This window comes from Taudactylus pleione, unplaced genomic scaffold (assembly GCF_031769625.1).
Source record: "Taudactylus pleione unplaced genomic scaffold, aTauple2 ptg000897l, whole genome shotgun sequence".
Lineage (NCBI taxonomy): Eukaryota > Metazoa > Chordata > Amphibia > Anura > Myobatrachidae > Taudactylus > Taudactylus pleione.
This window is the reverse complement of record NW_028285298.1, coordinates 1,575,162-1,601,502: the sequence shown is the minus strand read 5'-3', so window position 1 is coordinate 1,601,502 and position 26,341 is coordinate 1,575,162. Positions and strand designations below refer to the sequence as shown.

At 46.3% G+C, this 26,341-nt stretch overlaps 2 protein-coding genes across 3 annotated transcripts; one reads left to right on the top strand and one right to left on the bottom strand.

Moving 5' to 3' along the window:
- Positions 1 to 6,089: 6,089 nt before the first annotated feature.
- Positions 6,090 to 11,461, bottom strand: COQ4 (coenzyme Q4). 2 transcript variants are annotated; one of them, XM_088459126.1, is made up of 7 exons: positions 11,100 to 11,458; positions 9,109 to 9,297; positions 8,786 to 8,882; positions 7,702 to 7,804; positions 7,118 to 7,247; positions 6,939 to 7,032; positions 6,090 to 6,769 (listed from the first exon to the last, which is right to left on the bottom strand). In XM_088459126.1, the coding sequence occupies exons 1-7, from the start codon at positions 11,344 to 11,346 to the stop codon at positions 6,610 to 6,612; spliced, it is 1,020 nt and encodes a 339-aa protein (XP_088315252.1). In that variant the 5' UTR covers positions 11,347 to 11,458; the 3' UTR covers positions 6,090 to 6,609. The 2 variants fall into 2 exon arrangements, with proteins under 2 accessions (XP_088315252.1, XP_088315253.1); XM_088459127.1 differs by having other exon boundaries at positions 6,682 to 6,769; positions 6,898 to 7,032; positions 11,100 to 11,461.
- A 246-nt stretch (positions 11,462 to 11,707) lies between these two features.
- On the top strand, positions 11,708 to 23,345 carry EDF1 (endothelial differentiation related factor 1). The gene is made up of 5 exons (XM_088459112.1): positions 11,708 to 11,905; positions 19,589 to 19,640; positions 20,263 to 20,423; positions 20,662 to 20,755; positions 22,863 to 23,345. The coding sequence occupies exons 1-5, from the start codon at positions 11,828 to 11,830 to the stop codon at positions 22,922 to 22,924; spliced, it is 447 nt and encodes a 148-aa protein (XP_088315238.1). The 5' UTR covers positions 11,708 to 11,827; the 3' UTR covers positions 22,925 to 23,345.
- Positions 23,346 to 26,341: the final 2,996 nt, after the last annotated feature.

Genomic DNA, 26,341 nt, shown 5'->3' with positions numbered 1-26,341 from the left:
GGGCCTGATTCAGAGGCGGATGCCAATGTCTCCGCGACCGTCTTTTCTGCAGCGTGACTGTGCTTTTATGCTAATACTGCAGCCAATGGAATTCGTAAACAGGCTCCCACTGGCTGCTGCTCTGTCGATGACATGCCTGCATTTGGCTAGCCACGCCCGTTACCTCACTGGGACGCCCACTGAAATTGCCTCCCTCTGCGTCCAAGTTCGCTGTGCATTCCCTGGCGAGAATCAGCGTACGCATGCACATTGCCTGGCGAGAATCATCGGAGGCATGCGCATTGCCTGGCGAGAACCATCGGACGCATGCACATTGCCTTGCGAGAACCATCGGACGCATGCGCATTTCCTTCGAGAAAGTGTCAACATTGTTAATGACGACATTATGAACATTCTCCTGGAGGACGGGGACATAATCTATTAGAGTCTCCATCACCAATGAAACTGGTTTCATGGCACATATTTCCTCAGCAAACCTAACTTTATCATTTGGGCCAGACATTTATATATGATCTGTGAGTGTGTATTCTACAAATGTGACATTTACATGGCAAACACACTGCTCCCAGTCCTGTTAATGTATACATATCATATATTATCCGTTCCAGGACAACCCCCTCAGCGTTACTGGCAAAATAAAGCGTCTAGTAATCCAAGACCTGGAAGAGAGGCCTGAACAGTGTTTTTTTGGGGCAGAGATGTGTTTTGGCTGAGGACAGTATTTCACAATGATACACAATACCCTCTTATTAGTTTGCTTCTGGTAACAACAGAACAGAAGGTGCAGTTCTCACTGAGGCCACTAGGGGGTGCTGCTTTGTAGTAATGAACGTCCTGTTGTTTATAGACAAGTGTTAAGGTGCCCACACATATAGCGACATTTTACACGATCTGGCCGGTGACGACGAATCGGGTAAAAAAAAAAAGTACAAATCGTGAGTTTATACTCACGAGCACGATGCCGATGCGCGTCCCCGCTCGTCGTACATCGCATATTCTGATCTGCCGTGCTGTAGGGCAGATTAGCCAACCATGAACACGATGGAAGCAGATCGTGAGGGTTTTTTCCCTCATGATGAATCGTACGATTCATCACACAATGTGGAATTTGACTGACAGAGGCCTGGACACGCCCCATCGCCATCTTGTGCAGCATCGTGTATGGAGCAAGACAGTCGCGCATTGAGGAGCCTGCACACTGGATTCTTGTTTTGGACAAGTTTTGGTGAGTATTGGTACAGTTTAAATACAACCACACTGACAACCAATATGTGCTCCCCACAGCCCACCAATGTGTGCCCCCAAGTAATAAATGCATGACCCAGCCACCGCCCGCCGTATTGAGTCGGGCGGTGGCTGGGTCATGCATTAAGCTCCCACTGCCCACCAATGTGTGTAATATAACAAAAAAATAAATAAACACGTATTTTACAAAAAAAATCACCATACATTACATTTAAAAACACACATTATTTAAAGCTGGGGGTCTTCTACCTTTCGGTCTCAAGCTGTTGTGGAACTACAGATCCCAGGATGACCTGCCACCCACCGTTGAAACTGTTTTTAGGGCATCCTGGGATCTGTAGTTCTACCACAACGACAGGCCCAAAGGCGGAAAACCCATACTGTCAAACAAAGAAAAACATTATATTACCAAGCAATAAACACATGACATTCCTGTAAAAGAAAACATGATTAGAATACCATAACAAAATTTTAAAAACTTGTAAAAAAGATAATATTAAAACATTAAAAATATGAACTATAACAACATTACATTTAACAAAACTATATACACAAATATTTAAATGTCCTTTTTTTTTCTTATTCATAGATAATGTCCATGGATTCTGAACGTGAATTCGTTACAGGATTCATTGAAATCCTGCACTCGAAAGACTGTCTGTGGAAGATCAGTTCTCGGAAGTACCACAATAAGTCGCAGAAGTTGGCCGCACTAGAGGAACTTTTGGTGTATACGAAAAAATACATATCTGATGCAGACCTGAAAACTGTACGGCAAAAGATTCAAAATCTCAGGATAGTATACATCAAAGAAAAAAAGAAGGTGGATGACTCTAAAAAATCTGGAGCGGGCACAGATGAACTATATACTCCTGCACTGTGGTACTACCATATGATGTCATTCATCAGTGAACAAGAGCCTCAAAGGGAATCAATCATCTTGATGTCTGAGCGTGAGGGAGATGAGGAGGTTGCAGAAGTCTTGGTAAGTAGTGACACAGTTTAAACCAAAATCCTTAATGTTTTTGATGTTAAATCCCAAATGTCCAATTTAGTCAGTAGTTCACAGACAGTCCTCCTGCCATGGTACAGCACCTGGTCCATTGAAATAGGTCATGTACTCCTCCCTCACTTCTTTGGCATGTGCGGTGGATGTTGTTGTAATTGGTGGTGCAGACACAGATTTCAAATGTTCAATGTCCTCCAGGGGTCTTACATCTTCTGCTCTAGCTGGGACTGGTCCTCGTTGAGTAGATTTTCTTCGCAGAAAGTTGTGCAGCACACAGCACGCCATCACGACCCAATCTATCTTCTCCACATGTAGATTGATGGTGGTGTGGAAAATGCGGAAGCGGTTGCTCATTATTCCAAACGCATTTTCCACAATGCGCCATGGCCGGGATAGACGGTAGTTGTATATCCTTTTCTCTCTGGTCAGGCCCCTCTGTGCAAATGGCTTCATCACATGTTCATGTAATGCAAAAGCCTCGTCTGCAACGAAAACCTAATTTAGGCCGTGCTTTGTCTGGTCCAGTGAGGGCAGGTTGAGGGTTTTGTTGGCGAGTCTCTGGTAGAAAGCCGTCTTTTTGAAGGACCCACCATCCGAAGCACGCCCATTCTTGCCGACATCCACAAACAGAAATTCGTAGTTGGCATTCACCACTGCCATGAGAACGATGCTGAAGAATCCTTTGTAGTTGTAGTAGTATGATCTGGTGTTGGCAGGTGGGTTGATGCGGATGTGTTTCCCATCGATGGCTCCTCCGCAGTTAGGGAAATTCCAACGTTGTTCAAAATCTTCCGCGATGCTGGTCCACTCCTCCACGGTGTTAGGAAACTGTAAAAATAGTGACTATAATTTTTTTTATATCTTTTTTTCCTATATAGACTCCCACCCAAGACCCTGATTTAGCATCAACACCGGACCTCAGTCTGCTCGGTGGTGACAGTGATCCGGAGAATAGCCCACAAGTGGAAACTCCACTTCCACCTGGACCCTCATCTTCTCAACAACCCCAAAAAAAGAAAAAAAAAGGCAGAAAGGAGAATTTTACTGAACGTGAGGACCATTTTTTTAGAAAACACAGAACGGCTGCTGCAGAAACCCCCAGATGCAATAGATGATTTCACAGCTCATGTGAACAGCACATTGAGAAATATGGATACAGATATCCAAAGAAATTTTCTAAGGTTAACCCACGACCTATTGAGTCGCTGTATGAGCAAAAATCTCACAAATTCTACATACATTGCAGATCCTATGCTATTTTCCCCTGCCCCAAATAGGTATGTCCGTCCCCCCCTGCCCAGTTAGATATTACTCCCCCACCAAGCACCCCAAGCACCAGCACCACCTTGTATAATGCTCTGCTGGATGCAGCAGATGAGTCACCCCAATATACAGAGATGTAAATTTATTTGATATTTAATTTGGTTGTTTTTTTGTCTTGCTTTTAATGTCACCAAATTTTATGACTTCCAATCGGTGCTTGCTGCATGGGATAGGGTGGTGATGACGCCATTTGGACAAGGTCACTACGCACATGGCACAAGTACACATTGCTGGAAGCCGGGGCCACACCACAATGTACACTTGTGCCATGTGTGTATTGGCCTGTTCAAACGCGTCTGACCCACCCTATCACATACAGCCGGCTACCTATTGGGATTCATAAAATTTGGTGATAATGTTCTTTTGTAAAATTGTTATAAAAAAAGGATATAGCACACAGTTTAGTGCACACTTTCAGTTGCCTGCAGGTCAGTGCACATTGTACTAAATGAAGGTTATTTTTTGCTTTATGTTGAGTAAAAAATAAAAAAAAATGTTTTTCTTTACACAAGAAAACAATGTGTGGTGTTTTTTTTTAAACTTACCTTGCAATAATGGTCCTGTAGCACTTTTACGATGGCTTTGCAGGTCTCCGGAATGATGACGCCCAAGGACTGAGGTGAGATGAGTGTCCCAAACTTTAGGTCTTCCAGTGACCTTCCTGTAGCCAGGTACCTCAGGGTAGCCACCAGTCTGTCTTCAGCAGGGATTGCCCTCCGCCACCTTGTGTCCTGTCTCTTGATGTGGGGGGGTCACCATATGCAGCAATTCTTGGAAGCTGGCGTCATCCATGCGCAGGTAGTTCCGATAGTCCTCCGGTTTGTTCTCCTTGATCTCCATCAGCAGGGACATGCGAGAGCGGGTATCCCTTTGTAGCAGCCACTCCTTGGTCCAGCATGCTCTCGTCCTTCTTCGCTGGGCCCTCTTCATAATCTCCCGGACCCCAGCTTAAGCGACCAACACTTTATACTGATAGGGACGCATCAGTACAGAATTCAGGAACAGGATAGAATGCAGGTAGGTAGCACACACTTGCAGGTAGAATAAACTTTGTATAAGGCAAGCCAAATACAAAGAGCACAGTAGCAATGTACAGGATTCAGCAGGAATACACCTAGCCTCATCTAGTAGCAGAGCAGAATGTACACAGAGTTTAAAGGGTTCCTGCTTTTTATACTCCCTAGATAGCCCCTCCCATTGTTATGGCTATTTAAATTTCCCACCAATAGTCAAGAGCCTGTTTTTTTTTTTTTTTTTGTTAAACTCACGATTTGTTATGGCCAATCTCACGATGTGTACGATCCGATAGATCGTGAGATCGTAAGACAGATTGGGTGTCTTTTTTCCAAAATCGTGATCACGACGGCAAGGGAGCTCCTGTGAAAGTTCATGAGGAAATTGGCCATAAAATCGTATCGTGAGGACATCGGTATGTGTGTGGGCACCACACAGTTGTTTTATGTCAGGATATCAGCATTTCACTTGTGATTAAAGTTATGGATTCTTGGAGGACAATAAACGCTTTTAACTGGTTTTGACAGAAGTTTGTCATTAGAGAACTTATTTATAGGATTTGTAGACATAGTTAGTAGCCATAAAGCAGTGGTAGACAACGGGTGCCACTCCAGCTGGATCTACATCTCCCACCATGCCCTGCCACAGTTTTGCTGTTAGGACATAAAATCGTGGCAGGACTGGGATGTGTAGGTCCTCAGCAGCAGGAGCGTTGTACTTTGCCTGCCCCTGTCATAGAGGAATCTCTGAAAAAGGCTTTACAGTCAAAGTATCTAGACTCGGGCGTAATAACCGAGCTGCTATTCCAGATCCCCCATTTATTAATAATCACATTTGCAATGCGATCAGGGCATGTCAGTAGCACCAATGACTGCATTGCAATATGCGATCATTTCATCCCTCCTTAATACATCAGGGAATACTTAATATTTGAGGTAAGCTCCCAAAAACTGGTGTTTTTCGGGGATTTTACCTCAAATATTCAATGATAAACAGGTCCCGCAATATGTTAGGGCTCAACCACAGCTGGTCTGAGAACATGCTGCAGGCCCTATGCCAGAGCACTGCACAAAATGGCTGAACCCCAGCAATGCAGACATCTCGTCCTTAGATGTCGCTTGTCATCTGCACACAATGGGAGCAGCCATTTTGTACGCTGAAGCAATATCAATGAGAATGCACCTTATCTATTCCAGTGACATTGCTGAGGCACGTATATAAACTGTTCAAGAGCAGGCCTCATTAAAGGCACTAGCTACCAACGCTTAGACTACTTTCCAACAAAATGGCTGCTCCATTGCAGGAGTCATGTTTATTATAAATAAATCAAGAGAAAGGTCCTAAAACCAAGCTACTCATTGTACAAAGCACATCAGGAAACAGTACACTACTCCTACATTAGTCAGAACAGATTTATGTACCAGTTTGTATGTTCCTGGAAATTCATGTGTGTAAGCAGAACTGACAACAGGCCGAATGTCCGAGACAAATAAATGAGGCATTTTAAGGATTCTTTTAATATCAAAAATATTTCACTCAATACAGTATTTAAACCAAGACGTATGATTTATCAGTGCGCAAATCTCTTTAAATTTAAAAACAGGTTCTTAAGGCAACTCTGGCGTAATACAATTCACAGATAGCAGCGATAGGACATGTGGTACTTTCCTCTGTGCAAATCAACTATGTGGAGGCAGACCGGACGTCCAATATTCAGCCCATCAATTCCTTTGGAACTGGTGAAATGACTGAGGTAGAAAGTGCCTCATACCTCAGTGCAGACACTAGTTCCCCTGTGACTGAGACAGCTGTATCCTAGATCACAGGAACAATGATCTATTAGGAGATGTAATAATAATCAGCACAGGTAATTGTGCAGGAAGCGTTCATACATATGCAGGTAGCACCGCCGTCCTCCATTGGGAGAGATCTTATATTCATTGGGAAACAGTACCCCAATTACCAGAGGTGGGTCTGTGTCTTGATGCACCAGTCATGGACACACACAAAAAAAAAAATCAGACTTTGATCTGAGGCGGAGGCAGGATGCCAATCTCGTCCCTAAGCGCTTCCACCGTCTGCTCCCAGCGTTTCTCGTAGTAAAAATTGAGGACGCAGCGGGCGTTGCGCCCATTCTGTACTGCCCAGGGAACCAGCTCTAACAATTTCTTCTTCCTCCTGCAAAAACAATCAGAATCTAAATGCATAAACTGGCGCCCCCTGCTGGCATGGCGGGAAACCATCCCACCAGGAAACGGGAACTCTACACACCGTTACGAATATATGAAATCACACATTTACTTTACATGAGAAGTTAATGCGCCGCTGTGACGTTCTCTTATCTTACTTGGCGCTGAGGCGGAGAGGTCCAAACACGGCGCCCAGGACGCACATGGGCAGTCCCGTCTGAACGGCTTCAAACCACTTCACCACCACCTCCCCTGCCAGAGAGACACACGTGTCAGCAATTGCCGCCCTGTCGGTTAGATCCTGCCAGGCGCAAGGATCTGGCAGCCGCTCACTCACCTAGCATGTTGGTTGGCATCCCCAGAAGCGTGTGCATAAGGTCGTGGACTTCTCGATACCGCTGGGCTACATAGGCCAGCTCCTCGTCATCTACAAACTTTACTGGCATGCGGGTGTCTGGGGTGACATGCTGAGACAAAGCACAACGTGTGTATCATTACAGGATGCTAGGATAAGATTTCAGCCGAGGCAATGAGAAAATCCTATAATGACAGACATTAGCGTCACAGTGTTAGAATTGCTGTCGTATACTTCCCACCATGGTGCAATCTGTAATCATCTCCTACCTGTGTCTGTTTCTCCACCTATTGACCAGAGACATGCTGGCAGGCTAACCTGATTCTGCCTACAACTGCCCCCCGGTGTATGTTCCATATTCCTGAATCGCAAGACAATCGCAGCACCTGCGCAGTGCAGCTTATAAGCATGCGCAATGGCAAACAATCGCTCGTTCTGCGTAAAAACCGGCATTGCGTAAATCAGGCCCTAATTCCGTATGTCGCTTTCTATTCAGCTACACTTCTGTATGTGGCTTACTCTGGTCACACAGTGACATAATAATGTTTATTACGTCGGAAACTTACATTGACATCTAAGAATCGGATGTACTCTCTGCCAAATGTCCCATCCGGCAACTCTCGGAGCCTCTCTATATCCAGATTGGACATTATAATACGGGGCCGCTCTCTGCGGGGGAAGAGGAAGGGCTATGTCAGACGAACAGCTAACTCCCATGTTTCTATTACTTGGTTTATATGTATTAAAGCGATACCTTATATTGGGTTTATAATCAAGATGTTAAATGTTCTGTGTCTGTTTCTGCTGAAATCATTTATTGCCTAACCCTCCCTCCCCCTAGACTAACCCTAACCTCCCGGGGGGGGGTGCCTAACCCTAAGTCCACCCGGGAGCCCTAAACCTAACCCTCCCCCTCCTGTCCGCAGAGGCGCCCGGTATCCCTTCGATCGGGATGCCGGGCGCCGGTCTCCCGGCGTCGGTAAAATGACAGGCGTCTATATTTAGACGCCGGTCATTTAACCCTCGCCGGGATATGACAGTCGGGAAACCGGCTGTCGCAATTACGTCCGCCGGCTTCCCGACTGCACATTCTGCTGTATGATCATATTATAATTATTACTATTTTTGATATAGTGCAAGGATCACTTATATGAGCCTTGAATACTGACAATACACCTCCATTGACCCCATGTGACCAAATGCGTGGGGGAGGGCGTTGTTGAGGTGCACTTGCTGAGAAGAGTTCTGTGCATCCAAGCAGTGCTGTGTGTCAGACTAGCAGCCACTGAGAGCTCTGAGGTGGGGGCAGGGCCTCACTGTGTTAGTCTAGCAGCCACTGAGAACTCTGAAATGGGGGCGGGGCTTCACAGTATGTCAGTCTAACAGCCACTGAGAGCTCTGAGGTCTGGACAGGGCCCCACTGTGTTAGTTTAGCAGCCAGTGAGAGCTCTGAGGTGGGGACAGGGCATCTATAGTACAATGAATACGGTCATCAGTCTATGGTCGTCTTAGGCATAGTCAGAGAACATTTTCAAGGGCAACATGGTTGAAATCAACGACACTACACAATATATTTGCTCTGTGTGTGGCCAGGCCTAAAAATGTGTGAACTATATCATGATGGATATGTACAAAATTTAGGAGACTCACTGTAGAATCTGCAGCCCCTCTGGGTCATTTCTCATTTTTTCATGCAGACTTTGCAAGGCCAGAACGCCCGTAGTTTCCCCTAGAACGGCAACCATATCTGCAGATTTGAAAATATAAATCCGGCCACTTCAGTAAACATAAAAAATTAAAGAAGAAAGTGCAATTTATAGCCATATAGTAATCAGCAGACAAATGACACTAGGGGCCCAATTATCTCACTGGCTCCTAGTAAATGTATAGCATGCTCTACCAGCAATATCGGCACATGCATTTTAGGCAGCAGTTGGTCTTGTATCTGCTAACGGTGTCCGGCAGGTCCTTACCATGTCTGTACGGATCATACAGGGACATCACGGCTGAACCGGCAGACAGTAGCAACTTCTGCAGTGCGTTAGTGGGAATGTGGTTTGGATACAATGTACCAGATTCATGGATCCCAGCACTGAAATGAACGTCTCCTTCTGGCTCGTCTGCCATTGTGGCATACTCGCGATTATAGCGTTGACGGATACCTGCCAAGAAAAGACAAAAAGAACGTCAAGATATCCAGGCAGATGCAATTAAAATCTAAAATAATTGTTAGAAACGTGGTCATAAAATGTGCCATAAGCAGAAGGCTAACGAGACTCAGCAATCTACCTTTAATAAGATGACTTGATAATGTTATATATTTGTGTTATTAAATGCATTGTCCACTTCTGTACTTACTTGAACTTAGCAGCCGGAGAGGAAGCAGCAGAAATAAAGAACTGAACCCAGATTACAGATCAATCTGCTAGGTCATGTGTGGAGTGAACGCTGCACCTGATTGGACAGGAGTTTCCACCTATCCAAATGTGTTTCAATCACTGCACAGCTCTATCCTGGACAGTTTGCATTGACCATGTAGTCCGCACATCATGCTTACAGCTCCTATGGTTACTTAGCGTTACTCCAACACCCAAGACCAGATAATTTTGGAGCTCCAACTGAAGTGCTGCATGTCGAGGCAAACTAAAGGGATGGGGTGTACAACAGTGAACTATCCTTAAATGCAGCAGGATCTCCTAAATGAGTATGTCATTAGGGGGTCACTTGCAATATGGAAACAAAATTAGATCCAGCAGCACAGCTTCAGGTTGGTTACTGCAGAGAAGTGATAATCTGCTGGCAGAGCATTGCAGCATATTCTGCGGTTTTCATGGAAATTGGAGAGACAATACCAGTTCATTATAAGATGGACAGTTTCAGCGGATTCATACAATCCATGGGGTAATGTCATACGGTACCTATAGATCAGTTATTAGGGGGTCAAAGGGTTCCACGAACCCAGGGTGTAATAGTAACAGTGTATACGAACACTACGCATGATAAATCAATATATGACAGTAATTTATGTAGTGTCACATATCACGCAGCACTTTTACGGAGAATATTTCAGTCAATTAAATCAGTATCTAGGGATAATTTATTGATCAGCAATGCTAACCCCTACGCCAACTGTGCTGTCAATAAATATATATATATAGTAATGCGGGGTTCTAGGTGTCCACACACTCGAGAAAAGGAGGAAGAAAATGCCCGGTGACCCCAGGGTGTAACAGTACCAGTGTATGTTGGGCGTGATTCCGAGATGGACGCTGTTTGCATCGCTTCTGTGTCTTTGGACGCAGCAGTGATGCAAAAACATCCTAATACCGCAGGAGACGTCTGAAGGCAAAAGATGCCCAGTGCAGGTCCGAAGACTTGGCGTCAGATCACCATCCGCCATCTGAGTGTGCCTAAGCTTACTCAGAATGGCCGCCAGTACTTCTCTGTCGTCGGCACGCCTACAAAACAGGCGCAACACACCCTTATGTTTCCATAGCTGCCTCCAAATGGGCGCAGCATGACAGTCATGATGCGGTGTAGGGGGCACAGCGAGATAATGATCTGCACATGTACCAATCTGTAACCATCAGAGATGTACGCAAACCATCAGTTCCATTCACACTCTACGATAGATCGATAGATAGATAGATAGATAGATAGATAGATAGATAGATAGATAGATATGGGTCCTGTGACCCTTTGCTGTAATAGTGACAATGTATATCTTATATGTTAGCAGGTTTTATCTCTACGTCCATTCTCTGGGTCCAGTGACCCTAGGGTGTAATAGTGACAGGTAAATGTATTTTATATATATATATATATATATATATATATATATATATATATATACACACATACATGCACACACTGTGACCCCAGGGTGAGCAGCCACAGGCAGAGGATACAGAGAGAGCTCCAGGATCAGACAGGTGAAGGTTATGGGGACAGGGCAGAGACTTGCCTGTGAGTATGGGGGGAGCAGCAGCAGCAGCCCGCAGGGTTCTCCATGCAGGGACCAGCCGCAGCCCTCTCACCAACATCCCCATGTCCTCCCTATACCCTTTCCAGGGAGCCTGGGACTTGTAGTGCAGCAGGAAGAGACAGCATGTCACCAGCCTAGAGCCTACTACGGAAGCCGACTGGGGCCATACCGCGCCACGTAGCGGCCGAAGCGGGAACTGCAGCCACCAGAGCATCGCCCCGGCCATTACCCCGGGTTACATCAGTAGCCATACATGTGACGTCATCGTGACCCGTTGCCAGGACAACCGATGTCCGCAGATCTGGAAAGGGTTAATACTGTGTTTAGTAGCTCGTTACATCAGCAGCCAATGGGTGACCCGCCCATACATCAGCCTCGGCCAATGAGCTTTCAGCATGTCCTAGCCACATAGCCAATCAGCACCTCCTAGTCAGATAACCAATCGGCGCACCGTTTTCTGCTGCAGCACAGCCAATCAACGTCCTCTCACACGCCAAGCCCCAGTTTTCCAGATCTTTCCTCGGGTCGCGGCCAATCAGAATCACGGAATGCGTTTCGCCAATCGGAGTCCGCGCCTGAGAGATAGACGGGGCCGATGAGCAATGGAGGCGCTCGGGGCGGGGACGGGAGAGTTTGCACAGTGTCGCCTCTGTACGGCTGGGAGTCTCTGAGAGTGAAACGTCTGGGGAAGAGAAAGAAGCGGAAACATGGCCGAGAGTGACTGGGACACCGTGACCGTGCTGCGGAAGAAGGGCCCGACCGCCGCCCAGGCCAAGTCCAAGCAGGTAAGGGCAGCTGGTGGCAGGCATGCTCGAACGTGTACAAGTGAGAGAGGGAGAGGCCTAGGCTTATAATGTGTGAGGCGAGGCCTGGGCCTATAACAGTGAGTGAGACGAGACCGGGTTTGATACCAGAGAGAGCAAGAGGGGAACAAGGCCTGGGTTGATAACAGAGAGAGAGGGACAAGGCCTGGGTGGATAACAGAGAGAGAGGGACAAGGCCTGGGTGGATAACAGTGAGAGAGAGAGAGGGACAAGGCCTGGGTGGATAACAGTGGGAGAGAGAGAGGGACAAGGCCTGGGTGGATAACAGTGAGAGAGAGAGAGGGACAAGGCCTGGGTGGATAACAGAGAGAGAGAGAGGGACAAGGCCTGGGTGGATAACGGAGAGAGAGGGACAAGGCCTGGGTGGATAACAGTGAGAGAGAGAGAGGGACAAGGCCTGGGTGGATAACAGAGAGAGAGAGAGGGACAAGGCCTGGGTGGATAACGGAGAGAGAGGGACAAGGCCTGGGTGGATAACGGGGAGAGAGAGAGAGGGACAAGGCCTGGGTGGATAACGGAGAGAGAGCAAGCGAGGGACAAGGCCTGGGTGGATAACGGAGAGAGAGCAAGCGAGGGACAAGGCCTGGGTGGATAACGGAGAGAGAGCAAGCGAGGGACAAGGCCTGGGTGGATAACGGAGAGAGAGCAAGCGAGGGACAAGGCCTGGGTGGATAACGGGGAGAGAGAGAGAGAGGGGCAAGGCCTGGGTGGATAACAGTGAGAGAGAGAGAGAGGGACAAGGCCTGGGTGGATAACAGTGAGAGAGAGAGAGAGAGAGGGACAAGGCCTGGGTGGATAACAGTGGGAGAGAGAGAGGGACAAGGCCTGAAGGCCTGGGTGGATAACAGTGGGAGAGAGAGAGAGAGGGACAAGGCCTGGGTGGATAACAGTGAGAGAGAGAGAGGGACAAGGCCTGGGTGGATAACAGTGAGAGAGAGAGAGGGACAAGGCCTAGGTGGATAACAGTGAGAGAGAGAGAGGGACAAGGCCTGGGTGGATAACAGTGAGAGAGAGAGAGGGACAAGGCCTGGGTGGATAACAGTGAGAGAGAGAGAGGGACAAGGCCTGGGTGGATAACAGTGAGAGAGAGAGAGGGACAAGGCCTGGGTGGATAACAGTGAGAGAGAGAGAGGGGCAAGGCCTGGGTGGATAACAGTGAGAGAGAGAGAGGGGCAAGGCCTGGGTGGATAACGGAGAGAGAGGGACAAGGCCTGGGTGGATAACAGTGAGAGAGAGAGAGGGACAAGGCCTGGGTGGATAACAGAGAGAGAGAGAGGGACAAGGCCTGGGTGGATAACGGAGAGAGAGGGACAAGGCCTGGGTGGATAACGGAGAGAGAGCAAGCGAGGGACAAGGCCTGGGTGGATAACGGAGAGAGAGCAAGCGAGGGACAAGGCCTGGGTGGATAACGGAGAGAGAGCAAGCGAGGGACAAGGCCTGGGTGGATAACGGAGAGAGAGCAAGCGAGGGACAAGGCCTGGGTGGATAACGGAGAGAGAGCAAGCGAGGGACAAGGCCTGGGTGGATAACTGAGAGAGAGCAAGCGAGGGGCAAGGCCTGGGTGGATAACGGGGAGAGAGAGAGAGAGAGGGGCAAGGCCTGGGTGGATAACGGAGAGAGAGCAAGCGAGGGGCAAGGCCTGGGTGGATAACGGAGAGAGAGCAAGCGAGGGACAAGGCCTGGGTGGATAACAGAGAGAGAGAGAGAGAGGGACAAGGCCTGGGTGGATAACAGTGAGAGAGAGAGAGAGGGACAAGGCCTGGGTGGATAACAGTGAGAGAGAGAGAGAGGGACAAGGCCTGGGTGGATAACAGTGGGAGAGAGAGAGGGACAAGGCCTGGGTGGATAACAGTGAGAGAGAGAGAGGGACAAGGCCTGGGTGGATAACAGTGAGAGAGAGAGAGGGACAAGGCCTGGGTGGATAACAGTGAGAGAGAGAGAGGGACAAGGCCTGGGTGGATAACAGTGAGAGAGAGAGAGGGACAAGGCCTGGGTGGATAACAGTGAGAGAGAGAGAGGGACAAGGCCTGGGTGGATAACAGTGAGAGAGAGAGAGGGACAAGGCCTGGGTGGATAACAGTGAGAGAGAGAGAGGGACAAGGCCTGGGTGGATAACAGAGAGAGAGAGGGACAAGGCCTGGGTGGATAACAGTGAGAGAGAGAGAGGGGCAAGGCCTGGGTGGATAACGGAGAGAGAGAGGGACAAGGCCTGGGTGGATAACGGAGAGAGAGAGGGACAAGGCCTGGGTGGATAACGGAGAGAGAGAGGGACAAGGCCTGGGTGGATAACGGAGAGAGAGAGAGAGAGGGACAAGGCCTGGGTGGATAACGGAGAGAGAGCAAGCGAGGGACAAGGCCTGGGTGGATAACGGAGAGAGAGCAAGCGAGGGGCAAGGCCTGGGTGGATAACGGAGAGAGAGCAAGTGATGGGCAAGGCCTGGGTGGATAACGGAGAGAGAGCAAGCGAGGGGCAAGGCCTGGGTGGATAACAGAGACAAGATCATCTACGCAGCATCCATACAAAAGAGACCCCGGAGATGTGTGTGCCCAGTGAGGAGGCTCATCTTAGTGTACATAGATCTGCCCACTTACATACATACATACATACATACATGCACACACCCATGATCAAAAACATTATGAACACTCCCAAATGAAGTGAATGATGTCTTATCTCATAACAAAAGAAAATATAATATGAGTGAACCAGATGATGGATACAGTAAGCTGGCAATCCTCCATATTTTAGGTTATTAAAGGAGTGCATAAAATGACATAGTAATTAATAGTGATATTTAAGCCAGAGGTAGAAATAATGAAAAATGCAAAGGTAAAACCACCCGTTAAAGACTCACTTGGCTGGTTGGAAAGTGTCTAGAAAAGACCTCCTACTAAGTCATCCGGAACCGATAGGAGTCCCTGATCCTGGTCAGTGCAGTGTGCAGCAGATGGCTCCTAGTGAAGCTGGCATTAGCAGTAGCACTCAGGTCTGCAGCCCTGGAATTAATAAGCCTTCATAGGGAGCGTTTCAGTCAGGCGAATTGCCGGCAATGCCTGTGATGTTGGAATACTGGTAAGAAAACCCTGAATTTGCTCCTAAATTGCATATTTTTGTTTGCAGCCCCATATTGGTGCTTGTTAATAGATACAATTTAGTGGCTACTGTAAGTATTGCATGTTAATACAATAATTTGTGCACATCACCCCTAAATTAACTTACCCCAAAGAGCGCAGGTGTCCATTCCCAAGATAATATAGCTCCACATGGATTGCACGGCCTCAGACATTCGCTGCCATGTGTGGGATGTATAGTGGTGAGGTTACGTGTCAGCTGTTAGTAATGATCCTGGGTCACAGACCAGGCATGGAGCAGAGCTGCAATGTTCTGGCCAGTACACAGATGGTACACACAGCAGTGTATTCAGCTGGCCGGTGCTAATCTCTGCAACTTCACTGCTATAATCGCAGCAGCTTCTGGTTCTCATTTCAGTTATTTATTGTATTTCCAACTTGTTTCTGACATCGGGTTCACTCATTTCCTAAACTAATTCCATTACATCATGTGCTTCATGTGCTCCATTGTGCACCTAGAATTTTGTGTGTGTGTGTGTGTGTTACTCATAGTGGAGGTGATGTATCTATAGTTGGCAATTACACGTGACGTCACACAAGCTGTATTGAGCTTTTTGGTTTTCACGTTTGTGTTGTCGTTATTGTCTCTACTTGCGCACGCTGTAGGGTGAGTGACCACAGAGTGTAAGACCCAGGGCCTAACCTGGTTTATGGAGCAGCACCATGTGCTAATGGGTTGGGTACCGCTTCCCAGCCTATGCTAATTGGTTGGGTACAGCATTCCAAACCCCCCTTACCGCAGCCTAACCCTCATACTTAACGTTACAAGTTGTTGGAATTCTGCCCTCCAGGATGCCGACTACATCCCATGCTCATTCCCACTGAATATGTTTTACATGGGTGTAATAGGCTGCGGCGTGTCCATGTTCCCGTCCATCCCCCCCCGCCCCCTGGGTTGGGCTTGTTTTGGAATGAACAGTTGCCGCTTTTCCATTGCAGAACACAGAAGAGATGGGCGGGTGTAAAGACCTGAGTGACTTTTATAAGGGACAAATCGTTACGCTGCACGTCTGGATCAAAGTACTTCCAAAACAGCGAAGCTTGTAGGGTACTCGAGGTCAGCTGTGGTAAGTAGCTACCGATAGTGGTCCGGGGATGGAAAGACCACTGACCGCCAACAGGGTGTTGGGCGACCAAAATTCATTGATGCAAGAGGTCAACAAAGGCTATAGTGTCTGGTACTACCCAACAGAGGCTGCTGATTTTATTGATGGTAATTGAAGTAATGTATCATGACTGAAAGTGCATCGAACTCTGCTGAGTAGCCCAGGCCAGTCAGAATGCACATGCTAACCCGTGTCCACTGCTGAAGCTGCCTACAATGTGCACGCAAGCTTCGGAATCGGACCTTGGATCAGTGGAAGGAGGCAGTCTGGTCCGATAACTTCCCTTTTCTGTTGTATCGTGTGCATGGCCGGGTATGTGTGCGTCATTTACCTAGGGAAGAGATGGCAGCAGGATGCATTGTGGGAAGAAAACAAGCCGATGGAGGGAGTGTGATGCTTTGGACAATGTTCTGCTGGGAAGCCCTAGGTTATGGCCCTCCTGTGGATGCTAGTGTGGTGCATACTGCCTACCTAAACTAATTGCAGACCAGGCACATCCGTTCATGGCAACTGTATTCACAGATGAACGTGGCCCGTCGGCAGGATAATGTGCCACACTGCACGGATTGTTTGTGGAACGTGATTAAGAGCTGAAGGTGTTACCCTGGCCTCCAAATTCGCCAGATCGTAATCCAATCGTGCATCTGTGGTATGTGTTGTAGCAACAAGTCCGATCCGTGGCTGCTCCACCTCTCCGTGTACAGGCGTTACAGGATCTATATGTGTTAGTTTTGTATAAAAGCTCTGTCCCTGACCTGCAGGTTCCTGGGAAAGTGACTGCAATCCCTGCAGCACGTGTGTGATCAGGCTGCAGGGTGACTTATCTGCAATAAGAACAGCCACTCTGCTACCTTACCCTGCATTTCTGTGCACCAAAGCCCAGCTCTGAAGCCTGGTAATCCTAGACATTGTGAGCAGCATCTGATTAGCTCTCTGTCTGTTCTTATCCAGTCTTGTTTTATTACTGTCTTGTTCCCAGTTGTAAAGGACAATAGAATATGCTGGTGCTGTAGAAGTAACTATTAAAAATGACATAATGTGTTCTGTACTTTCCCTTGTGGGAGGTAACTGGGAAGGAGGCTTCCAACTAGTGACCAATGGTAAAGTGATTAATCCCTTTACTTCTCCTGCGATCTGCTCCGGCCTCGGAGGGCATGCGCGTGTGTGTGTGTGTGTGTGTGTGTGTACGCTATCGTGTTATATCTGGGCCTGCACCATGCAGGACAGGGAGCTGTTTGCTGCCTCTTATCACACCAGCTGACTGTTACCTGGATAGAGGCCCAAGTTCCATAAATTGTGTCGCAATTGTTGACAAATGTGCTATTCAAGCAAAAGGTTTTTTTTTATTCTATTTGCAACTTGATCTTATTGAAGCGATTCCGAACCATACAAGTGTCTTTGCTTACTGCCTGGGGTTTGTGTACCGTAGTTGTGGTCACAGCACATTGCTGGACTAAGGGCTGTATTTTATTCTGCTTATTGATCCTCTGGTAAGACACATGGGAAGCATGGTTGTGCAGTGGTTAGCATTACTGCCTCAGTACTGAGATAGGGCCCTTCTTAGGTATTGAACACCTATGGGCGGAATTCAATTGATTCCTGCCCCCATCGCGCCCGACGGAGCTATTCTATTCTTGCTCCTGTCGGGCACGAACAGCTGACAGCGCTACATTTCAGCTCGCAGCCCCAGGGGGGTGAGAGCTGAAATGTGCGAAAAGTGACATGCTTGGGCGCCCAAACATCCCTTTTTCGCGATCGCGCCCAGCACTTTGGTCGGGTTTAGCTGCTTTACGCGGCTAAACCCGGCCACTTTGGGCGCGATCAGCACGAAAATCTGGAACAATTGCATAGCGGCCCGCGAACTCCCGTCACTTTAGACGGGAGATGCGGGCCGAGGGTGCAATTCAATTGTTTTCTATCTGTGCAGAGTTTGCAGTGCTCTCCCCAGAATTTTTTTCCAGCCGGGAGGGGGCCTTCGCAATAAAAAAAAATGTTTTAAACCCACACATTATGATTTAAACTTGAAATAACATTTTATATAATAATTTTCCTCTTCTTGTTAGGGGCCCAGTCGTCTGATTATGAAAAAGCTGCAAAGTTTGTAGGATCCTTGTCCTTGTTATACAGCTCCCAGATACTGTTCCCACTTGCAGGCTCCCAAAGTGCCGGGTGGTAGGCGGCTTCTTGCCGGGTGGTGCACCCGCCAAAAACAGCCTGGGGAGAACACGGAGTTTGTATGTTCTCCGCGTGTTTTGCGTGGGCTTCCTCCTGCACTCAAAGAACATACTGCTATATAAATTGGATTCTGAGAAAAACTAACCCCAGTGCTTGTATTGGGGAATGTAGACTGTAATCCCTGATATAGCTGGGACTGGTATGAAAATGGTAATATTTGTACAGCATTGCGCACATTGGTGGCTCCATCTAAGCGATTATACAAATTGTGGCAGGGCCAGATCTGGGAGCAAATACAGTAGTAGCTTGTGTGACCGGTGGAAACCAGTGACTTCTGCTTGTATTGTGTACGGTGTAACCCGTGTGCTGCAATTATGTCATCTATTACCTCCCCCAGCCAGTGCAGAAACTTTTACTCTTGTATCTCTTTTTAGGTTGATACTTGCAGGACATTTGCTGTAACTAAAGTGTCCTCATGTCGGTATTCGGTCTTAAACCTTGTGTCTTATGCGACCTTGATGTGAGCTGCTAAACACAGGTTGGTATTGGGTAAATTTATAGGCAGATTCTATTTTGCCAGCTGTTTGTGTTGGGCAGATATCTGCGGGTTACGGTAGGCAGGTTCTGGCCCACACCTCCTCAGGCTGCAAGCAGAACCTTCCTTCTGAACACGCAGTTCCCAGCGAATCCATGGGTCCCAGGAACTTCCACACTTCATTGAATCTGGCCTTTAATCACACGGGTTAGTACGCTGCGCGTTCTCTGAGGCTGACCGTTTGCAACTATACGAAAGTCGTACGCAGTACAGTTGTATCTCCAGTTGCGGTTTAAGGAGACTAACTGGGCTGTTCTCACGTAGACAGGGGTCAGAGAGAGCGTGTAGATGGAATTGCAGGCTACTTGTTTTCAGGCACCTCTTTTGCAGCAAGGATAGGATTGGTGGACGTGTGCACTCATAACTATGACCAGTGACACCAGCCATATGGATAGGGGTGATTCAGCCGCAGACATTCATACAACTATGCATGTGGCTGGCTGTATATATTTATTACCGTGCGCTCGATGTGACAGCAACTGTACTGGAACTGTCCCAGTAGATCCGTCTTGCGATGCAAAATATCTGTTTTTTCCATAAAAATGTCACCAGCTCATTTAAGGCACCGCATTGAGAGGCCTTATCAGTTTATGGAGTCTGTTTTCTTTCACGTCTGTGACTTTTTGTGTCTTGCAGGCAATCGTCGCTGCGCAGAGGAGAGGGGAGGATGTGGAGACTTCCAAAAAATGTAACCATTCTAAATATCTTTCAAAATGAGCCGCTTTCTTGTCTAGGCCTTGCCGTTCCCCCTAAGGTGATGTTACGCTAAAGTCTAATGCCGCGTATGCACTACACGATATAATGAACGATATCGTTATCATTCATTATATTTTGCAGTGGATATGCAGTCAACGACCAGCGATGCGCGCTCCCGCTGGCCGTTTACGACGTCGCTTATCGCCCGAACCTGCTGTCCAGCCTGATGATATCGTCAGGTTGTGCTGGTTCGGGGATGAGGGAGGATGCCGGCACTGAATATCGTTCAGTGTGGGTGCAATGCCCACTGCACAATTTAATGAACAATATCGTTCAGTCGTTCATTATATCGTGTAGTGTATACGCAGCATTAGAGAGCACTGCCAGATCTGTTTTCTGGGGCTCAGTGATTCCCAACGGTTTACTGGCTGCCACCCTCCTTGGTTCCATAAATGTATTTCAGTGCCCCCCCACCCATTGAGGCCATTAAGCAAAATAAATGATTAAAAATTGTATTAAGTTAATGACTGGAAACTCTTACAATTAATGAATTAACTGTGTGCGTGAGTCCCGTCATGTGAACATACATTCATGTTGCCGGCTTCTGTCACCAGGGTCTGCAGGACAGAACAAGCAGCACACCATCACCAAAAACACAGCCAAGCTGGACAGAGAGACAGAGGAACTGCACCATGACAGAGTGCCGCTAGAGGTGGGGAAGGTCATCCAGCAGGGTCGGCAGAGTAAAGGCCTAACACAGAAGGACTTGGCCACGGTAAGCATGGACTTAACGAGAACAGTCATTGGGGTCTAGTTTGTTACTGACTTGGGCTAAAAGTGGAGTAATATAGTTTTGATAGTCTTTCGTTCTATTTTGTAAAAAAAATGATATATAAAGTCATGTAAATTGCCTGCGGGTGAGACCATTACATGGTGTTATAAAATGAAGTGTTATGTAGCACAGTGGCTGTAGCTTTCTCAGGGTTGATAAATGTTTGTATCTTGCCTCTCAGAGAATCAACGAGAAGCCGCAGGTGATCGCAGATTACGAGAGCGGGAAAGCGATTCCAAGCAACCAGGTCATGGGGAAGATTGAGAGAGCAATCTGTGAGTCTGATACGTGCATTGTATGAGGATATGATCACGTGTTGTATGTAGTGATATCTATGTGTGATCCGGTCACCTCTAATCATATTCATCTAGTCCCAGGTTACACAGAATATCCCATGTAGGTGCCTGAGAACAGGTTTTAGTCTTGAGTATGTCACTTCTCATTGTAAAGCATTGTAGTACGCTGTATCTCACTCTACAGGCCTGGAGACACTCTATGCTCTATGTGACCTTCTTTATAACTATTAGTAGCAGTCTGTCATCACTGCCTCATGGCAATAAAGAGAATAATTCTCATCCACCACTTGATTATACTACATCCAGATAGTCTACTTAGTGTCAACATGCTATCGTGCAGGCGGCTAATCTGGTCACAGTTACCCCATGTTTGCAGCTAATGGTTGTGTATAGTCCCTAAAGAAGCACCATTCTCATCCTGTATTAGATAAACCCTAATGATAAGTGTATGTAGTCATTGCTAGAGCCCAAATGACCTTATCTACAGAACAATTTCCCCACTGCAGGCACCAAAAGACCATAGCAAAATCACTGTTACTTCCACTTACCATAGTGTTTAACACCCGCATTATGTTCTGTCCTTATTGCGTATCACACAGCAGAGTTTTCTTTGCGTACATTATGTTCCCCTGTCCTTATTTTGTAATACTGGATCACATTTTACCTAAGATTTCAGCACACCAGCAATGCTTATATTTCTCATACATAATATGTAAATCATCTGATCACACCTGTGCAACTTGTGCCAAATTATGAAGCTGACCTCCTACATGTGTTCATTAACCCTCGTAGCTTACGATCTCTGGTCCATTTGATGTTCATACATAAACATGGTGGTAATGTCACCTCCCTGCCCACATTTTAATTGGAAAGAAATAAAAACCTGCCCGAGATTTAAATTCTGAGGGAGCTGTTCAATTCTCGTCTGTGTGTGAATGCAGACTATGGCCCGTATTCAACTTGGAGCGAAAAGCCGTTTTCGTGCGTTTTTGGTGATACTTTTTTGCGGGTGACGTAATTTTCACCTGTTTTGGTTTTACCCCGTATTCAATTTGAAAGACTTTCCACCTAGGCGGAAAGTCAATGCAATGTACTAGGTGAAAAAGTTTCGCCTATGAATAGCAGGCGGAAAAAAGTGCAGAATTGGGGTTTTGGGGTGCAACGTTGCGGGAACCCCTGTGCAGCCTTCAGACAGTCCCCCAAAGGTAAACGGTGTAAAATTTTTAAAACACTTAAGGACATCGGGAAAAAATTACTTTGAAAAAGTGGGCGAAAAAAAAAAGTTGGGGGATAAAGTTAAAATCTAGCGGACTTGACTCTGGGGGGATCCCCAAGTATGCCCTAGGTGTATTTTTTGATTGCAGGTGTTTGTGGCAGGTGGATTTTTCACAATTTTTTTTTCAACTTCACTTTAGCAACTTTAAAATATGTTGGCCCCCATTTTCAAGTACCCCAAATTTGCTGGGCTAAGTTATTTTCAGCAAAAAATACTCCTGAATAGTATTCTGCACCACTTATAGAAAAACGCTATGTAGCAGCTATTGAGCCCGTTTAAAAACACCAAATACTTTCAGCAAGCCAAGTCGGGGGGTACCATAGTGAACCCCCATGTCAGAGCATCTTTTGGGGGGTGTCAGGCTGATTTCCCCATATCTGACAGCACTTTCCGCCTGTTTCAGTTTCGCCGGGTGCCGTTTTCGCCTATTCAAATTGAATACGGGTATACGCGGGCACGCGCACGATACTTTTCCGCCTGCAAAACACGAGATGTAGGCGAAAAGTCCGGGCCGCAAAAAAGTATCGCGGCTCTGCTCATATTGAATACTGCTCTATGCTGCGAATTACAGTACTAAGAATTGACCCTTAAGAGTCTTCTATATAAAGGTACTATAACATTCTCAAAGCTATATTTTATCATGGCTGTGTTCTCTTGGATTAGTCTGTGTGTGTGTGTATATAATATAATATATATGCACACAAATGAACTAGTGCAAGTGTTTGTGGAATACAGTAGTCGCTGTGCACCTGTTTAGAAGATCTGCACAGCGATTTCCTACTGATAAGCAAATTGTTAATGGTCTTGCAGGTCTGAAGTTACGCGGAAAGGACATTGGAAAACCCCTCGAAGCCGTCCCAAAGGGCAAATGAAAACAAAGCCTCGAAATCAGTGTTCCCCAGCTGATCTCGCCCAGTCTGTCCGACAGGCAGACCGGGACCTTGTATTGCCAATCATGAACATGTGGGGGTTTCGGACTGTACTAGATGGGAGAGACTAAACACAATCTTACCTGCTGTCAATACAAACCAATAAATACCGCGTTTATGCCACACCTAAATCGTGATCCACAAAGTTCCTGCCAGGACCGGCAGGTGATAATTTATGGCCAGGGAATTACAGGACTAGTAATTTTTTGTTTTTTTGTTTCCCACATGTGGATGGGGTGTCCTTCTCTCTTTTTTTTTTTTTTTTTTTTTCCCCGGCAAATAGGAAGAACAGTCCTTCGTTTATATAAGTTCTCGCATCCTTTCTTGTATGTAATTGTAAAATAAAAATTGTTATTCTTCTTCACCTGAATGGGTTCCCAGTACCTTGCAACAAACTAATTCAGTGTGCATCAGGGTCCACTAAAAGAACCATGAACTATGAAAATACACCTGAAAGGAAACTCTTGGACATAGTCCCTGACAGTCCATTGGACTGGAACAGGTTAATAGCTCCTGATGTCCCTCTTACCTCATCCCAATGGCTAAGCTGATTGCTCTGCTATACTTATAAAGTAGCGGTAAAGTAACCAGATGGCCTTGGAAGCACAGGTGTTGTAGCCATTTAATGTTTCCACTTGTGTTTTGCTATTAAGTCTTCCTCTTGTGTCAGTTATGATTTTAGACCATGTGCTGACTGCCAAGCTCCTATCTATCTTAAAATAAAATCTCCAGTTTAGGGGGTATGTCTGATTGTTGGGGTTAATCTCTTGAACCACTGGATGGATTTTAATGGGGTTTTCATTCTTTACACCATTGGTCAGGGAAGGTTTAGGTGTATGAACCAGATCTGTGACAAGGCGGTCACTATTTTAATAAAGCAAATCACATCACTGAAAAAAATCTTGCACCAAGCTGCTGTAGAGAAGCTGGCCATGGTGCTGAAACAGCAAGAGAGCATCTGACACTGAGACAATCGAAGATGGCAATGTGCCCTGTTGCTTAGCAGCAGCCTAGAGAGAAGAGGGAGTCGGGCTGGGCAGGGTCACGTCTGAGGCAGGCGGAGAGTGAGAGACAGCCTCCAATGAACCCATGATGGTGCCCTGATGCAGACAGAGTAGCCAGGAAGGAACCTGGGGAGGCATAGCTATCAGGAATTTAATAAAAACCAACCAACCATCGGAACACCATTAAAAGATTTCCATTTGATGGTGACAAATATCGGTCTGTGTTGCCATCGGGACAAAAACATTGATTGTTAGTAACCATCAGATTCCGATGTCCATCTCTATGCCGAACCTGCAAGCCGACACTGGCCACCACTCCACCGTGAAGTGCTCCCTCTTGAGCATGATGATCCTGCTCAGCCACACGTCCTCGGTGAACAGGAGGCACCTCCCATGGAAGTCAGCGCTGTTCTTGGACAAGGGCACCACGGTGAGGAAGCTCAACAAGAAATACAGGTTATATTGTTCAAAGAGAACGTTGCTCATCGCCGTGTTTGGCAACGCGGGAAGGGCGTGCATGGAGGCTGTGGAAATATGCACTGGGAACATGCTGATGATCATGCTTTTACGGTAGCTGCAATACAAATTTCTCATCCATGATTCTCCTGCCCTTCCCAGCACATCCCAGTCGCTGGGACCTAGCCAGCTGTAGGGCAGCCGCAGTGGGGATTGTGGTGATACAGGGGACTATGGTGACATGGCGTAGGTTGTTATGGGGATGCGGGAGTGAGAAGCAGGGGGTTGTGGTATGAACCATTGGCAGGAGTGACAAATTGAATGCTGTGGTGAAATGCAGGGGGCAGTAGTGAGAAGCAGGAGGCTGTTGTGAGATGCAGGGGACCGTGATGACTATACGTAGGTTATGAGATTCAGGGGGCTGTGGTGAGACAACCTCCCGTGCGAAGCCAGGACGGGTCACTAGTTGACTAAGTCTTGAAGTATGTTTAGTGATCACTGGGTTTTCATGAGGATTCCTCAACATTCCAAATGATTGTGAGCAGCGATGAGACGATACTGCATGCAGTAGCTGCTGGGTCCGTGCAGTAACGGGTCACTTTCACAAACTCTCTTCTAAGTGACCTGAACTCTCAGCGTAACTAATTGCAGCTTATTTAGGCCCACACCTGAGAAATGCAAGATTCATTTATAAATTACTATTTGCTGGCATGGTGGCCATGTATGTGATGTCTCTACAAAAAGAGACCTGGGAAAAGAACATGGAAAAAGTGGGGAAATCATCCTGAACCCCAAAAAAGTGGCAACTAAAATAGCAAGACAATCTAGAAGGCTGTTAGTGGCCTTAAGCAAAGTATTGGGGGTTCTTTTTTACAGTTTTTTTTTATTTTTTTACTAATGGTGGGAAAATGATAGCTAGTGTGTGTGCTTCAGCAAATTAAAGTCCAGTATTTTGGGGAACAGAAAAATGTCTGTAAAGTGAATTTTTTTTTTTTATTATTTAATTTTTTTATTTATTTTTTTTTTATAAAAAACACTTGGCTTCGGAAACCCCTCTTCCATCTATACAACACTTCCAGCTTTTTAGATGAAATATCTGAAAACCGACTTTGTATTTATTGGCCAAATTATACACTTATACCCCTCAAAGTGCATGATTATTCATTGGGAGGGGTGTAGCACAGGTTCCCAACATTTTTACCTTATACCCCTTTCACACAGAAATACTGCCTTTTGTTTGCCGGTACTAGCTAAATACCCCTTGTACACAGAAAATCTAATTATCGGATAAAGCAATTTTACCCGGTAATTTGCAGATCAACACGTTTTCTTATTTTTCTGTGTGAAAGAGTTAACCCTGGTCGACATTGCTGGGTCTCCGACTCTGTTTTTTTTTTTTTTAACAGGGCCGGAGACCCGGCAATTTCGACCCGGGTTGACACTTTCACACAGGGAAAAAAAAAAAAACAACAGCGTTGATCTGCAAATTACCTGGTAAAAGTGCTTTAGTCAGTAATTTGATTTTCTGTATGAAAGGGGTATTAAAAATTACATTTTTTTTTTTTTTTTTTTTTCCCCTTATAAAAAAAAAAAAATACTGTGAATTTGCCATGAAAATGCATCACAGGACCCAGTTTGATTCTAATTACATTTACCCCTAAGTCTTAATTAGAGGTTATTCCTAAAAATGTTACTTTTTTTTTTTTTTTTTTTAATTCTATTTTAATTTAAATTTTTTGGTTTTTTTTGGAACTGTAGCACCCAAAAAATGGAAGTGTCTCTACGTTGCCAGGGCTTGGCAGAAAAGTGTAATCATTCCACAAACAATACAGAAAAACAGGGAATGTGGAGTAGTAATGTACTTTCCATTACATCTATACTAATAAGATTATAAAATAAA